The sequence below is a fragment of the Dendropsophus ebraccatus genome, chromosome 1, assembly GCF_027789765.1.
Source record: "Dendropsophus ebraccatus isolate aDenEbr1 chromosome 1, aDenEbr1.pat, whole genome shotgun sequence".
Classification (NCBI taxonomy): Eukaryota; Metazoa; Chordata; class Amphibia; order Anura; family Hylidae; genus Dendropsophus; species Dendropsophus ebraccatus.
The window spans coordinates 231,560,183-231,575,698 of NC_091454.1; the positions used below are offsets into that span (position 1 = coordinate 231,560,183).

Sequence of the window (15,516 nt, forward strand, 5' to 3'; positions counted from 1 at the left end):
AGATCCCAATCACACTACCATATCCTAGAAGAGCGCTTACTCTCCTACAGATTCCAATCACACTACCATATCCTAGAAGAGCGCTTACTCTCCTACAGATTCCAATCACACTACCATATCCTAGAAGAGCGCTTACTCTCCTACAGATTCTGTGATTTTCAGACCTATTTACTGTAGTGACTCGGAGTAATGTGATGGTAAAGTGTCTATTTGGGGCTATACACCTGATAATATGAAGTCCAATAAAATCACGAAATCCAATCGTTCTCCATCTTGTTCTCGTTGTTGGACGCTCTCGGTAGACGACTTCCAATCCCAGGAGGGACCAGTTCCATGGCTGATGGAAGATAACCATTAAGAGACTTTTTCAGGACTGTTCTTCTGTTCTAGTTTAATAAGTCTATGTTCCTTTTAGGTTTAGGTTAGGGACTGGCAGGAGAATGAGGACCCTTGATGTGGCTTGCGAGATTACCATATTTCTTGCCTATTTTTTTCTTCTAGTTTTCACGGTAGAAGATTTCTACTAATACCTCATTGAAGATTGGACATGGAGCCATCAAGGAGCCCCACTAGACTAAAGCTGCTTTCACATGCTGCAGATTTTAGGCAGATTTTCTACAGCAGATTGTCTGTTGCCAAAACAAAGTCAACCTGAAGTTTCAAATCTGCTGTAGAAAATCTGCATCAAATCCGCAGTGTGTGAAAGCACCCTTACTATTCTGCAAGTCTTCCCCAGTGCATTATAGGGCCATGCAGCTGCCACTGACTGACAGCTACTTACCACCCTAGCGCTAGTGTCTCTGCCACCTAATAAAGAGTGCTGAGGGGCCTGTGTGAGCTGCTGGCGCCCGCTGATGCCCCTCCCCCGTGCCGACTTCTATGCTTTTATAGAAGAAGTCTGGCTAAAACATTTTTGTATTGTTATTGTATTGTCACCCAAACGTTATACAAATCCCCAATATACACCTATTACGGGAAATGCTTAGAAAGCGCTTTTCACCCTGCACTTACTACTGCATCAGGGCTTCACTTCCTGGATACCATGGTGATGTCACTTCCTGGATAACAAAGTGAGGTCACTTCCTGGATAACACGATGATGTCACTTCCTGGATAACATGGTGATGTCACTTCCTAGATAACATGGTGATGTCACTTTCTGGATAAAATGGTGATGTCACTTCCTGGATAACACGATGATGTCACTTCCTGGATAACATGGTAATGTCACTTCCTGAATAACAAAGTGAGGTCACTTCCTGGATATCACGATGATGTCACTACCTTGATAACATGGTGATGTCACTACCCGACTCCCAGAGCTGTGCGGCTGTGGCTGCTGGAGAGGATGATGGCAGAGGGGACACTGAGGGACACTGAGCATCCCTCTGCCATCATCCTCTCCAGCAGCCACAGCCCGCACAGCTCTGGGAGTCAGGTCGTGACATCACCATGTTATCCAGGAAGTGACATCACCATGTTACCCAGGAAGTGACATCATCGTGTTATGCAGGAAGTGACTTCACCATATTATCCAGGAAGTGACATCACCATGTTACCCAGGAAGTGACATCACAATGTTACCCAGGAAGTGACATCACCATGTTATCCAGGAAGTGACATCACCATGTTATCCAGGAAGTGGCATCACCATGTTATCCAGGAAGTGGCATCACCATGTTACCCAGGAAGTGACATCACCATGTTATCCAGGAAGTGACATCATCGTGTTATGCAGGAAGTGACATCACCATGTTACCCAGGAAGTGACATCACCATGTTACCCAGGAAGTGACATCACCATGTTACCCAGGAAGTGACATCACCATGTTACCCAGGAAGTGACATCACCATGTTACCCAGGAAGTGACATCACCATGTTATCCAGGAAGTGACATCACCATGTTATCCAGGAAGTGACATCACCATGTTATCCAGGAAGTGACCTCACCTTGTTACCCAGGAAGTGACGTCACCATGTTATCCAGGAAGTGACATCACTATGTTATCCAGGAAGTGACATCACTATGTTATCCAGGAAGTGACATCACTATGTTATCCAGGAAGTGACATCACCATGTTATGCAGGAAGTGACATCACCATGGTATCCAGGAAGAGAAGCCTTGATGCAGTAGTAAGTGCAGGGTGAAAAACCCTTTATAAGCATTTCCCGTAATAGGTGTATATTGGGGATTTGTATAACTTTTGGGTGACAATACAAGACAAGAGACAAGACCGCTAGGGTGGTAAGTAGCTGTCAGTCAGTGGCAGCTGCATGGCCCTATAATGCACTGGGGAAGACTTGCAGAATAGTAAGGGTGCTTTCACACACTGCGGATTTGATGCAGATTTGAAACTTCAGGTTGACTTTGTTTTGGCAACAGACAATCTGCTGTAGAAAATCTGCCTAAAATCTGCAGCATGTGAAAGCAGCTTTAGCCTAGTGGGGCTCCTTGATGGCTCCATGTCCAATCTTCAATGAGGTATTAGTAGAAATCTTCTACCGTGAAAACTAGAAGAAAAAAATAGGCAAGAAATATGGTAAGCTCGCAAGCCACATCAAGGGTCCTCATTCTCCTGCCAGTCCCTAACCTAAACCTAAAAGGAACATAGACTTATTAAACTAGAAGAACAGTCCTGAAAAAGTCTCTTAATGGTTCTCCTCCATCAGCCATGAAGCTGGTCCCTCCTGGGATTGGAAGTCGTCTACCGAGAGCGTCCAACAACGAGAACAAGATGGAGAACGATTGGATTTAGTGATTTTATTGGACTTCATATTATCAGGTGTATAGCCCCAAATAGACACTTTACCATCACATTACTCCAAATCCCTACAGTAACAATGTCTGACAATCACAGAATCTGTATGAGAGTAAGCGCTCCTCTAGGATATGGTAGTGGGATTGGAATCTGTAGGAGAGTAAGCGCTCCTCTAGGATATGGTAGTGTGATTGGAATCTGTAGGAGAGTAAGCGCTCCTCTAGGATATGGTAGTGTGATTGGAATCTGTAGGAGAGTAAGCGCTCTTCTAGGATATGGTAGTGTGATTGGAATCTGTAGGAGAGTAAGCGCTCTTCTAGGATATGGTAGTGTGATTGGAATCTGTAGGAGAGTAAGCGCTCTTCTAGGCTATGGTAGTGTGATAGGAATCTGTAGGAGAGTAAGCGCTCCTCTAGGATATGGTAGTGTGATTGGAATCTGTAGGAGAGTAAGCGCTCCTCTAGGATATGGTAGTGTGATTGGAATCTGTAGGAGAGTAAGCGCTCTTCTAGGATATGGTAGTGTGATTGGAATCTGTAGGAGAGTAAGCGCTCTTCTAGGATATGGTAGTGTGATAGGAATCTGTAGGAGAGTAAGCGCTCTTCTAGGATATGGTAGTAGGATTGGAATCTGTAGGAGAGTAAGCGCTCCTCTAGGATATGGTAGTGTGATTGGAATCTGTAGGAGAGTAAGCGCTCTTCTAGGATATGGTAGTGTGATTGGAATCTGTAGGAGAGTAAGCGCTCTTCTAGGATATGGTAGTGGGATTGGGTAACAACTTGATTTCGTGATTTTATTGGACTTCATATTACCAGGTGTATAGCCCCAAATAGACACTTTCCCATCACATTACTCCGAGTCCCTACAGTAACAATGATTCTTCTATATCTAAGAGAAATAAATTACAATGAGCCGGGTTTTCAGGTGTTAAAAATTACATATAGTTAGAAAAAAATATATATATTCCTGGAGCTGAAGGGGTTAACAGTATATAAATTAAACTGTGGTGGATGTGAAGGGTTAAAAGTGGATGAATTGAAGTGTTGTGGATCTAAAGGGGTTAACAGTGGGGGAATTAGATTGTAGTGGATGTGAAGGGGTTAACAGTGGGGGAATTGAGCAGTTGTGGATGTGAAGGGGTTAAGAGCTGACATTCTTTAGTCTCCCATGTAGGTGTCACCCTGTGGTCTTAGGGCACATTCTGAAGCCTGGAACTAACTAGTCCTGGCTATTACCGTAATACATGGTATATAGGAGCACTGTAATTCCTAGTGCTGATAGTGGGACTCCATTTCAGTCAAGTGCTGATAGCGTGACTGCAGTAAAGAGGCCCCACAGTACAGCCCATAGGGAGAAGACACCCCCCCCCAGAGGGGCCCCACAGTACAGCCCATAGGGAGAAGACACCCCCCCCCAGAGGGGCCCCACAGTACAGCCCATAGGGAGAAGACACCCCCCCCCAGAGGGGCCCCACAGTACAGCCCATAGGGAGAAGAAACACCCCCCCCCCGAGAGGGGCCCCACAGTACAGCCCATAGGGAGAAGAGACACCCCCCCAGAGGGGCCCCACAGTACAGCCCATAGGGAGAAGACACCCCCCCCCCCAGAGGGGCCCCACAGTACAGCCCATAGGGAGAAGAAACACCCCCCCCAGAGGGGCCCCACAGTACAGCCCATAGGGAGAAGAAACACCCCCCCCCAGAGGGGCCCCACAGTACAGCCCATAGGGAGAAGAAACACCCCCCCCAGAGGGGCCCCACAGTACAGCCCATAGGGAGAAGAAACACCCCCCCCCCCAGAGGGGCCCCACAGTACAGCCCATAGGGAGAAGAGACACCCCCCCCAGAGGGGCCCCACAGTACAGCCCGTAGGGAGAAGAGACAACCCCCCCCCCCCAGAGGGGCCCCACAGTACAGCCCATAGGGAGAAGAGACACCCCCCCCAGAGGGGCCCCACAGTACAGCCCATAGGGAGAAGAGACACCCCCCCAGAGGGGCCCCCCAGTACAGCCCATAGGGAGAAGAGACACCCCCCCCCAGAGGGGCCCCACAGTACAGCCCATAGGGAGAAGAGACACCCCCCCAGAGGGGCCCCCCAGTACAGCCCATAGGGAGAAGAGACACCCCCCCCCAGAGGGGCCCCACAGTACAGCCCATAGGGAGAAGAGACAACCCCCCCCCCCCCTCCAGTATACAGTGCCCCCTCCAGTATACAGTGCCCCCTCTCCCCTCCAGTATACAGTGCCCCCTCCAGTATACAGTGCCCCCTCCAGTATACACTGCCCCCTCCAGTATACAGTGCCCCCTCCAGTATACAGTGCCCCCTCTCCCCTCCAGTATACAGTGCCCCCTCCAGTATACAGTGCCCCCTCCAGTATACACTGCCCCCTCCAGTATACAGTGCCCCCCTCCAGTATACAGTGCCCCCTCCAGTATACAGTGCCCCCTCCAGTATACAGTGCCCCCTCCAGTATACAGTGCCCCTTCCAGTATACAGTGCCCCCTCTCCCCTCCAGTATACAGTGCCCCCTCCAGTATACAGTGCCCCCTCTCCTCTCCAGTATACAGTGCCCCCTCCAGTATACAGTGCCCCTTCCAGTATACAGTGCCCCTCCTCCCCTCCAGTATACAGTGCCCCCTCCAGTATACAGTGCCCCCTCCAGTATACAGTGCCCCTTCCAGTATACAGTGTCCCCTCTCCAGTATACAGTGCCCCCTCCAGTATACAGTGCCCCCTCCAGTATACAGTGCCCCCTTCAGTATACAGTGCCCCCTCCAGTATACAGTGCCCCCTCCAGTATACAGTGTCCCCTCTCCCCTCCAGTATACAGTGTCCCCTCTCCCCTCCAGTACACAGTGCCCCTTCCAGTACACAGTGCCCCCTCCAGTATACAGTGCCCCCTCCAGTATACAGTGCCCCCTCCAGTATACAGTGCCCCCTCTCCTCTCCAGTATAAAGTGCCCCTTCCAGTATACAGTGCCCCCTCTCCCCTCCAGTATACAGTGCCCCCTCCAGTATACAGTGCCCCCTCTCCTCTCCAGTATACAGTGCCCCCTCCAGTATACAGTGCCCCTTCCAGTATACAGTGCCCCCTCTCCCCTCCAGTATACAGTGCCCCCTCCAGTATACAGTGCCCCCTCCAGTATACAGTGCCCCTTCCAGTATACAGTGTCCCCTCTCCAGTATACAGTGCCCCCTCCAGTATACAGTGCCCCCTCCAGTATACAGTGCCCCCTTCAGTATACAGTGCCCCCTCCAGTATACAGTGCCCCCTCCAGTATACAGTGTCCCCTCTCCCCTCCAGTATACAGTGTCCCCTCTCCCCTCCAGTATACAGTGCCCCCTCCAGTATACAGTGCCCCTTCCAGTATACAGTGCCCCCTCCAGTATACAGTGTCCCCTCTCCCCTCCAGTATACAGTGCCCCCTCCAGTATACAGTGCCCCCTCTCCCCTCCAGTATACAGTGCCCCCTCCAGTATACAGTGCCCCCTCCAGTATACAGTGCCCCCTCTCCCCTCCAGTATACAGTGCCCCCTCCAGTATACAGTGCCCCCTCCAGTATACAGTGCCCCCTCCAGTATACAGTGCCCCCTCTCCCCTCCAGTATACAGTGCCCCCTCCAGTATACAGTGCACCCTCTCCCCTCCAGTATACAGTGCCCCCTCCAGTATACAGTGCACCCTCTCCCCTCCAGTATACAGTGCCCCCTCTCCCCTCCAGTATTCACTGCCCCCTCCAGTATACACTGCCCCCTCCAGTATACACTGCCCCCTCCAGTATACAGTGTCCCCTCTCCCCTCCAGTATACAGTGCCCCCTCCAGTATACAGTGCCCCCTCCAGTATACAGTGCCCCCTCTCCTCTCCAGTATACAGTGCCCCCTCCAGTATACAGTGCCCCTTCCAGTATACAGTGCCCCCTCTCCCCTCCAGTATACAGTGCCCCCTCCAGTATACAGTGCCCCCTCCAGTATACAGTGCCCCCTCCAGTATACAGTGCCCCTTCCAGTATACAGTGCCCCCTCTCCCCTCCAGTATACAGTGCCCCTTCCAGTATACAGTGCCCCCTCTCCCCTCCAGTATACAGTGCCCCTTCCAGTATACAGTGTCCCCTCTCCAGTATACAGTGCCCCCTCCAGTATACAGTGCCCCTTCCAGTATACAGTGCCCCTTCCAGTATACAGTGCCCCCTCTCCCCTGCAGTATACAGTGCCCCCTCCAGTATACAGTGCCCCCTCCAGTATACAGTGCCCCTTCCAGTATACAGTGCCCCTTCCAGTATACAGTGCCCCTTCCAGTATACAGATCCCCCTCCAGTATACAGTGCCCCCTCCAGTATACAGTGCCCCTTCCAGTATACAGTGCCCCCTCTCCCCTCCAGTATACAGTGCCCCCTCCAGTATACAGTGCCCCCTCCAGTATACAGTGCCCCCTCTCCCCTCCAGTATACAGTGCCCCTTCCAGTATACAGTGCCCCTTCCAGTATACAGTGCCCCCTCCAGTATACAGTGCCCCCTCCAGTATACAGTGCCCCCTCCAGTATACAGTGCCCCCTCCAGTATACAGTGTCCCCTCTCCCCTCCAGTATACAGTGTCCCCTCTCCCCTCCAGTATACAGTGTCCCCTCCAGTATACAGTGTCCCCTCTCCCCTTCCAGTATACAGTGCCCCCTCCAGTATACAGTGCCCCCTCCAGTATACAGTGCCCCCTCCAGTATACAGTGTCCCCTCTCCCCTCCAGTATACAGTGCCCCTTCCAGTATACAGTGCCCCCTCCAGTATACAGTGCCCCCTCCAGTATACAGTGTCCCCTCTCCCCTCCAGTATACAGTGTCCCCTCTCCCCTCCAGTATACAGTGCCCCCTCCAGTATACAGTGTCCCCTCTCCCCTCCAGTATACAGTGTCCCCTCTCCCCTCCAGTATACAGTGCCCCCTCCAGTATACAGTGCCCCCTCCAGTATACAGTGTCCCCTCTCCCCTCCAGTATACAGTGCCCCTTCCAGTATACAGTGCCCCTTCCAGTATACAGTGCCCCTTCCAGTACACAGTGCCCCTTCCAGTACACAGTGCCCCCTCCAGTATACAGTGCCCCCTCCAGTATACAGTGCCCCCTCCAGTATACAGTGTCCCCTCTCCCCTGCAGTATACAGTGCCCCCTCCAGTATACAGTGTCCCCTCCAGTATACAGTGCCCCCTCCAGTATACAGTGCCCCCTCTCCCCTCCAGTATACAGTGCCCCCTCCAGTATACAGTGCCCCCTCCAGTATACAGTGCCCCCCTCCAGTATACAGTGCCCCCCTCCAGTATACAGTGCCCCCTCTCCTCTCCAGTATACAGTGCCCCCTCCAGTATACAGTGCCCCTTCCAGTATACAGTGCCCCCTCTCCTCTCCAGTATACAGTGCCCCCTCCAGTATACAGTGCCCCCTCCAGTATACAGTGTCCCCTCTCCCCTGCAGTATACAGTGCCCCCTCCAGTATACAGTGCCCCTTCCAGTATACAGTGCCCCCTCTCCTCTCCAGTATACAGTGCCCCCTCTCCCCTATAGTATACAGTGCCCCCTCCAGTATAGAGTGCCCCCTCCAGTATACAGTGCCCCCTCCAGTATACAGTGTCCCCTCTCCCCCTCCAGTATACAGTGCCCCCTCCAGTATACAGTGCCCCTTCCAGTATACAGTGCCCCTTCCAGTATACAGTGTCCCCTCTCCCTTCCAGTATACAGTGCCCCTTCCAGTATACAGTGTCCCCTCTCCCCTCCAGTATACAGTGCCCCCTCTCCTCTCCAGTATACAGTGTCCCCTCCAGTATACAGTGCCCCCTCCAGTATACAGTGTCCCCTCTCCCCTCCAGTATACAGTGTCCCCTCTCCCCTCCAGTATACAGTGCCCCCTCCAGTATACAGTGTCCCCTCCAGTATACAGTGTCCCCTCCAGTATACAGTGTCCCCTCCAGTATACAGTGCCCCCTCCAGTATACAGTGTCCCCTCCAGTATACAGTGTCCCCTCCAGTATACAGTGCCCCCTCCAGTATACAGTGCCCCTTCCAGTATACAGTGCCCCCTTCCAGTATACAGTGCCCCCCTCCAGTATACAGTGCCCCTTCCAGTATACAGTACCCCCTTCCAGTATACAGTGCCCCCTTCCAGTATACAGTGCCCCTTCCAGTATACAGTGCCCCTTCCAGTATACAGTGCCCCCTTCCAGTATACAGTGCCCCCTTCCAGTATACAGTGCCCCCTTCCAGTATACAGTGCCCCCTCCAGTATACAGTGCCCCCTCCAGTATACAGTGTCCCCTCTCCCCTCCAGTATACAGTGTCCCCTCTCCCCTCCAGTATACAGTGTCCCCTCTCCCCTCCAGTATACAGTGCCCCCTCCAGTATACAGTGTCCCCTCCAGTATACAGTGCCCCTCTCCCCTCCAGTATACAGTGCCCCTCTCCCCTCCAGTATACAGTGCCCCCTCCAGTATACAGTGCCCCCTCCAGTATACAGTGCCCCCTCTCCTCTGCAGTATACAGTGCCCCTTCCAGTATACAGTGCCCCCTCCAGTATACAGTGCCCCTCTCCCCTGCAGTATACAGTGCCCCCTCCAGTATACAGTGCCCCCTCCAGTATACACTGCCCCCTCCAGTATACAGTGCCCCCTCCAGTATACAGTGCCCCCTCCAGTATACAGTGCCCCCTCCAGTATACAGTGCCCCTTCCAGTATACAGTGCCCCTTCCAGTATACAGTGCCCCCTCCAGTATACAGTGCTCCTCTCCCCTGCAGTATACAGTGCCCCCTCCAGTATACAGTGCCCCCTCCAGTATACAGTGCCCCCTTCAGTATACAGTGCCCCCTCTCCCCTCCAGTATACAGTGCCCCTTCCAGTATACAGTGCCCCCTTCAGTATACAGTGCCCCCTCCAGTATACAGTGCCCCTTCCAGTATACAGTGCCCCTTCCAGTATACAGTGCCCCCTCCAGTATACAGTGCCCCCTCCAGTATACAGTGCCCCCTCCAGTATACAGTGCCCCCTCCAGTATACAGTGCCCCCTCCAGTATACAGTGCCCCCTCCAGTATACAGTGCCCCCTTCAGTATACAGTGCCCCCTCTCCCCTCCAGTATACAGTGCCCCTTCCAGTATACAGTGCCCCCTTCAGTATACAGTGTCCCCTCCAGTATACAGTGTCCCCTCCAGTATACAGTGCCCCCTTCAGTATACAGTGCCCCCTTCAGTATACAGTGCCCCCTCCAGTATACAGTGCCCCTTCCAGTATACAGTGCCCCCTCCAGTATACAGTGCCCCTTCCAGTATACAGTGCCCGCTCCCCAGCCCTTTTCTTTCCATTGATTTCCGGGCAGTGTTGGCAGCAGCGCGGGGTCCGGAATGTCTTTGCCAGATCTGCAGGAGGAGAACAGCAGAGGTGACCTGTGCACCCAGACTGCCCGCAGCCCCACTGCAATACACTCCTGACATCCTCTGTGCTGCTGGGATTCCCCATATAAGATCAGCCCCCTCCTCTCCTGACATCCCCTGTGCTGCTGTGAACTCTCCCCCTCCTCAGCCCCCTCCTCTCCTGACATCCTCTGTGCTGCTGTGTCCTCTCCTATAAGATCAGCCCCCTCCTCTCCTGACATCCTCTGTGCTGCTGTGTCCTTCCCTATAAAATCAGCACCCTCCTCTCCTGACATCCTCTGTGCTGCTGTATCCTCTCCTATAAGATCAGCCCCCTCCTCTCCTGACATCCTCTGTGCTGCTGGGACGCTATGACCTCCCCTATAGGATCAGCCCTCTCCTCTCCTGACATCCTCTGTGCTGCTGGGACGCTATGACCTCCCCTATAGGATCAGCCCTCTCCTCTCCTGACATCCTCTGTGCTGCTTTGTCCTCTCCTATAAGATCAGCCCCCTCCTCTCCTGACATCCTCTGTGCTGCTTTGTTCTCTCCTATAAGATCAGCCCCCTCCTCTCCTGACATCCTCTGTGCTGCTTTGTCCTCTCCTATAAGATCAGCCCCCTCCTCTCCTGACATCCTCTGTGCTGCTGTGACCTCTTTTATAAGATCAGCCCCCTCCTCTCCTGACATCCTCTGTGCTGCTGGGACGCTATGACCTCCCCTATAGGATCAGACCCCTCCTCTCCTGACATCCTCTGTGCTGCTTTGTCCTCTCCTATAAGATCAGCCCCCTCCTCTCCTGACATCCTCTGTGCTGCTATGTCCTCCCCTATAAGATCAGCCCCCTCCTCTCCTGACATCCTCTGTGCTGCTGGGACCTCTCCTATAAGATCAGCCCCCTCCTCTCCTGACATCCTCTGTGCTGCTGGCACGCTATGACCTCCCCTATTGGATCAGCCCTCTCCTCTCCTGACATCCTCTGTGCTGCTTTGTCCTCTCCTATAAGATCAGCCCCCTCCTCTCCTGACATCCTCTGTGCTGCTGTGACCTCTTTTATAAGATCAGCCCCCTCCTCTCCTGACATCCTCTGTGCTGCTGGGACGCTATGACCTCCCCTATAGGATCAGCCCCCTCCTCTCCTGACATCGTCTGTGCTGCTTTGTCCTCTCCTATAAGATCAGCCCCCTCCTCTCCTGACATCCTCTGTGCTGCAGCCTCCTCCTCCTCCTCTCCTGTGATGGGGTGTGGTGTGCTGCTTCCCCCTGGTGGCTGAGCTCGGTTACTGCGTTTCTCTTGCAGGAATTGGCGGAATTTGAGAAGTTACCAGATCAAGTGAAGAACACGGCAGAAGGTACAGAGCCTCATATCAGGAGTGTGATAGTCTGCAGGAGGTAGAGGGGGCAGAGCAATGTGCTGCAGATCTAATAGTGTAATAGTCTGCAGGAGTTAGAGTGGCAGAGCAATGTGCTGCAGATCTGTAAGGGGTGTAATAGTGTGCAGGAGGTAGAGTGGCAGAGCAATGTGCTGCAGTCTGTAAGGGGTGTAATAGTCTGCAGGAGGTAGAGTGGCAGAGAAATGTGCTGCAGGTCAGCAGAGACGTCTGGGGGGTGTAATAGTCTGCAGGAGGTAGAGGGGGCAGAGCGATGTGCTGCAGATCTGTAGAGGGGTAGGGGGTGTAATAGTCTGAAGGAGGTAGAGGGGGCAGAGCGATGGGCTGCAGGTCTGTATAGGGGTAGGGGGTGTAATAGTCTGCAGAAGGTAGAGGGGGCACAGCAATGTGCTGCAGATCTGTAGAGGGGTAGGGGGTGTAATAGTCTGAAGAAGGTAGAGAGGGCAGAGCGATATGCTGCAGGTCTGTAGAGCGGTAGGGGGTGTAATAGTCTGCAGGAGGTAGAGGGGGCAGAGCGATGTGCTGCAGGTCTGTAGAGGGGTAGGGGGTTAATAGTCTACAGGAGGTAGAGGGGGCAGAACGATGTGCTGCAGATCTGTAGAGCGGTAGGGGGTGTAATAGTCTGCAGGAGGTAGAGGGGGCAGAGTGACGTCCTGCAGATGTGTAGAGCGGTAGGGGGTGTAATAGTCTGCAGGAGGTAGAGGGGGCAGAGCGATGTGCTGCAGATCTGTAGAGCGGTAGGGGGTGTAATAGTCTGCAGGAAGTAGAGGGGGCAGAGCGATGTGCTGCAGATCTGTAGAGCGGTAGGGGGTGTAATAGTCTGCAGGAGGTAGAGGGGGCAGAGCGATGTGCTGCAGATCTGTAGAGCGGTAGGGGGTGTAATAGTCTGCAGGAGGTAGAGGGGGCAGAGCGATGTGCTGCAGATCTGTAGAGCGGTAGGGGGTGTAATAGTCTGCAGGAGGTAGAGGGGGCAGAGCGATGTGCTGCAGATCTGTAGAGCGGTAGGGGATGTAATAGTCTGCAGGAGGTAGAGGGGGCAGAGCGATGTGCTGCAGATCTGTAGAGCGGTAGGGGGTGTAATAGTCTGCAGGAGGTAGAGGGGGCAGAGTGACGTCCTGCAGATCTGTAGAGCGGTAGGGGGTGTAATAGTCTGCAGGAGGTCAGGGATGTTGCTCTTCTTGCTCTCAGGTCTTTGTCGTGATGGATTTGAGGAATCTTCTCCGCTTTTCCGATGTCTGGTGATGGAAAGTGAGGATGACGAGAAACGGGCGGCAGGTGAGTGACATCACAGCCCCGCCCCCTGTATAACCTGTGTATAGAGGTAGTCACAGCCCCGCCCCCTGTATATCCTGTGTATAGAGAGGTAACCACAGCCCGCCCCCTGTGTATAGAGAGGTAGTCACAGCCCCGCCCCCTGTATATCCTGTCTATAGAGAGGTAACCACAGCCCGCCCCCTGTATATCCTGTCTATAGAGGTAGTCACAGTCCCGCCCCCTGTATATCCTGTGTATACAGAGGTAGTCACAGCCCCGCCCCCTGTATATCATGTGTATAGAGGTAGTCACAGTCCCGCCCCCTGTATATCCTGTGTATAGAGAGGTAGTCACAGCCCCGCCCCCTGTATATCCTGTGTATAGAGAGGTAGTCACAGCCCCGCCCCCTGTATATCCTGTGTATAGAGAGGTAGTCACAGCCCCGCCCCCTGTATATCCTGCGTATAGAGAGGTAGTCACAGCCCCGCCCCCTGTATATCCTGTGTATAGAGAGGTAGTCACAGCCCCGACCCCTGTATATCCTGTGTATAGAGGTAGTCACAGCCCCGCCCCATGTATATCTTGTGTATAGAGAGGTAGTCACAGCCTCGCCCCCTGTATATCCTGTGTATAGAGGTAGTCACAGCCCCGCCTCCTGTATATCCTGTGTATAGAGAGGTAGTCACAGCCCCGCCCCCTGTATATCCTGTGTATAGAGAGGTAGTCACAGCCCCGCCCCCTGTATATCCTGTATATAGAGGTAGTCACAGTCCCGCCCACTTTATATACTGTGTACAGAGAGGTAGTCACAGCCCCGCCCCCTGTATTTCCTGTGTATAGAGAGGTAGTCACAGCCCTGCCCCCTGTATATCCTGCGTATAGAGAGGTAGTCACAGCCACGCCCCCTGTATATCCTGCGTATAGAGAGGTAGTCACAGCCCCGCCCCCTGTATATCCTGTGTATAGAGAGGTAGTCACAGCCCGGCCCCCTGTATATGCTGTGTATAGAGAGGTAGTCACAGCCCCGCCCCCTGTATATCCTGTGTATAGAGAGGTAGTCACAGCCCCGCCCCCTGTATATCCTGTGTATAGAGAGGTAGTCACAGCCTCGCCCCCTGTATATCCTGTGTATAGAGAGGTAGTCACAGCCCCGCCCCCTGTATATCCTGTGTATAGAGAGGTAGTCACAGCCCCGCCCCCTGTATATCCTGTGTATAGAGAGGTAGTCACAGCCCGGCCCCCTGTATATCCTGTGTATAGAGGTAGTCACAGCCCCGCCCCCTGTATATCCTGTGTATAGAGGTAGTCACAGCCCCGCCCCCTGTATATCCTGTGTATAGAAAGGTAGTCACAGCCCCGCCCCCTGTATATCCTGTGTATAGAGAGGTAGTCACAGCCCGCCCCCTGTATATCCTGTGTATAGAGAGGTAGTCACAGCCCCGCCCCCTGTATATCCTGTGTATAGAGAGGTAGTCACAGCCCCGCCCCCTGTATATGCTGTGTATAGAGAGGTAGTCACAGCTCCGCCCCCTGTATATCCTGTGTATAGAGGTAGTCACAGCCCCGCCCCCTGTCTATTGTGTATAGAGGTAGTCACAGCCCCACCCCCTGTCTTCACCCACCCCGCCCCCTCACTGTCTTCCAGGTCCGCGGCTGGTGGGGTACGCTCTCTCCTTCTTCGTGTACAGCACCTGGGAGGGGAGGTCTCTGCACCTGGAGGATCTGTACATCAGGCCGCAGTATAGAGGTAAAGTGATATGTGGCTCGACAGCAGCACAGAGGATTTTACATTGTGGTCATCAGATGCGTCATTGTTGTAGTGATCCAGCAGGGGGCGGTATATACCCTCATATAGTGACCCAGAAGGGGGCGGTATATACCCTCATATAGTGATCCAGCAGGGGGCGGTATATACCTGCATATAGTGATCCAGCAGGGGGCGGTATATACCTGCATATAGTGATCCAGCAGGGGATGGTATATACCTGCATATAGTGATCCCGCAGGGGGCGGTATATACCCTCATATAGTGACCCAGCAGGGGGTGGTATATACCCTCATATAGTGACCCAGCAGGGGGCGGTATATACCCTCATATAGTGACCCAGCAGGGGGTGGTATATAGCCTCATATAGTGATCCAGCAGGGGGCGGTATATACCGCCATATAGTGGTCCAGCAGGGGGCGGTATATACCCTCATATAGTGATCCAGCAGGGGGCGGTATATACCCTCATATAGTGATCCAGCAGGGGACAGTATATACCCCCATATAGTGATCCAGCAGGGGGCGGTATATACCCCCATATAGTGATCCAGCAGGGGGCGGTATATACCTGCATATAGTGATCCAGCAGGGGGTGGTATATACCTGCATATAGTGATCCAGCAGGGGGCGGTATATACCCTCATATAGTGATCCAGCAGGGGGTGGTATATACCCGCATATAGTGATCCAGCAGGGGGCGGTATATACCCCCATATAGTGATCCAGCAGGGGGTGGTATATACCCTCATATAGTGATCCAGCAGGGGGCGGTATATACCCTCATATAGTGATCCAGCAGGGGACAGTATATACCTGCATATAGTGATCCAGCAGGGGGTGGTATATACCCTCATATAGTGATCCAGCAGGGGACAGTATATACCTGCATATAGTGATCCAGCAGGGGGTGGTATATACCTGCATATAGTGATCCAGCAGGGGGCGGTATATACCCCCATATAGT

At 53.1% G+C, this 15,516-nt stretch overlaps 1 protein-coding gene across 2 annotated transcripts in view; it reads left to right on the forward strand.

The window, feature by feature from the left end:
• LOC138771420 (thialysine N-epsilon-acetyltransferase-like) overlaps nt 1–15,516 on the forward strand; it is a 42,002-nt gene that overhangs the window by 9,382 nt on the left and 17,104 nt on the right. Inside the window, exons 2-4 of one of the 2 annotated variants that reach the window (XM_069951136.1) lie at nt 11,441–11,492; nt 12,720–12,806; nt 14,431–14,532. In XM_069951136.1, the coding sequence (XP_069807237.1) occupies nt 11,441–11,492; nt 12,720–12,806; nt 14,431–14,532 (241 nt within the window). The remainder of the gene's footprint in view (nt 1–11,440; nt 11,493–12,719; nt 12,807–14,430; nt 14,533–15,516) is intronic. The other variant, XM_069951220.1, reaches the window with a different exon arrangement.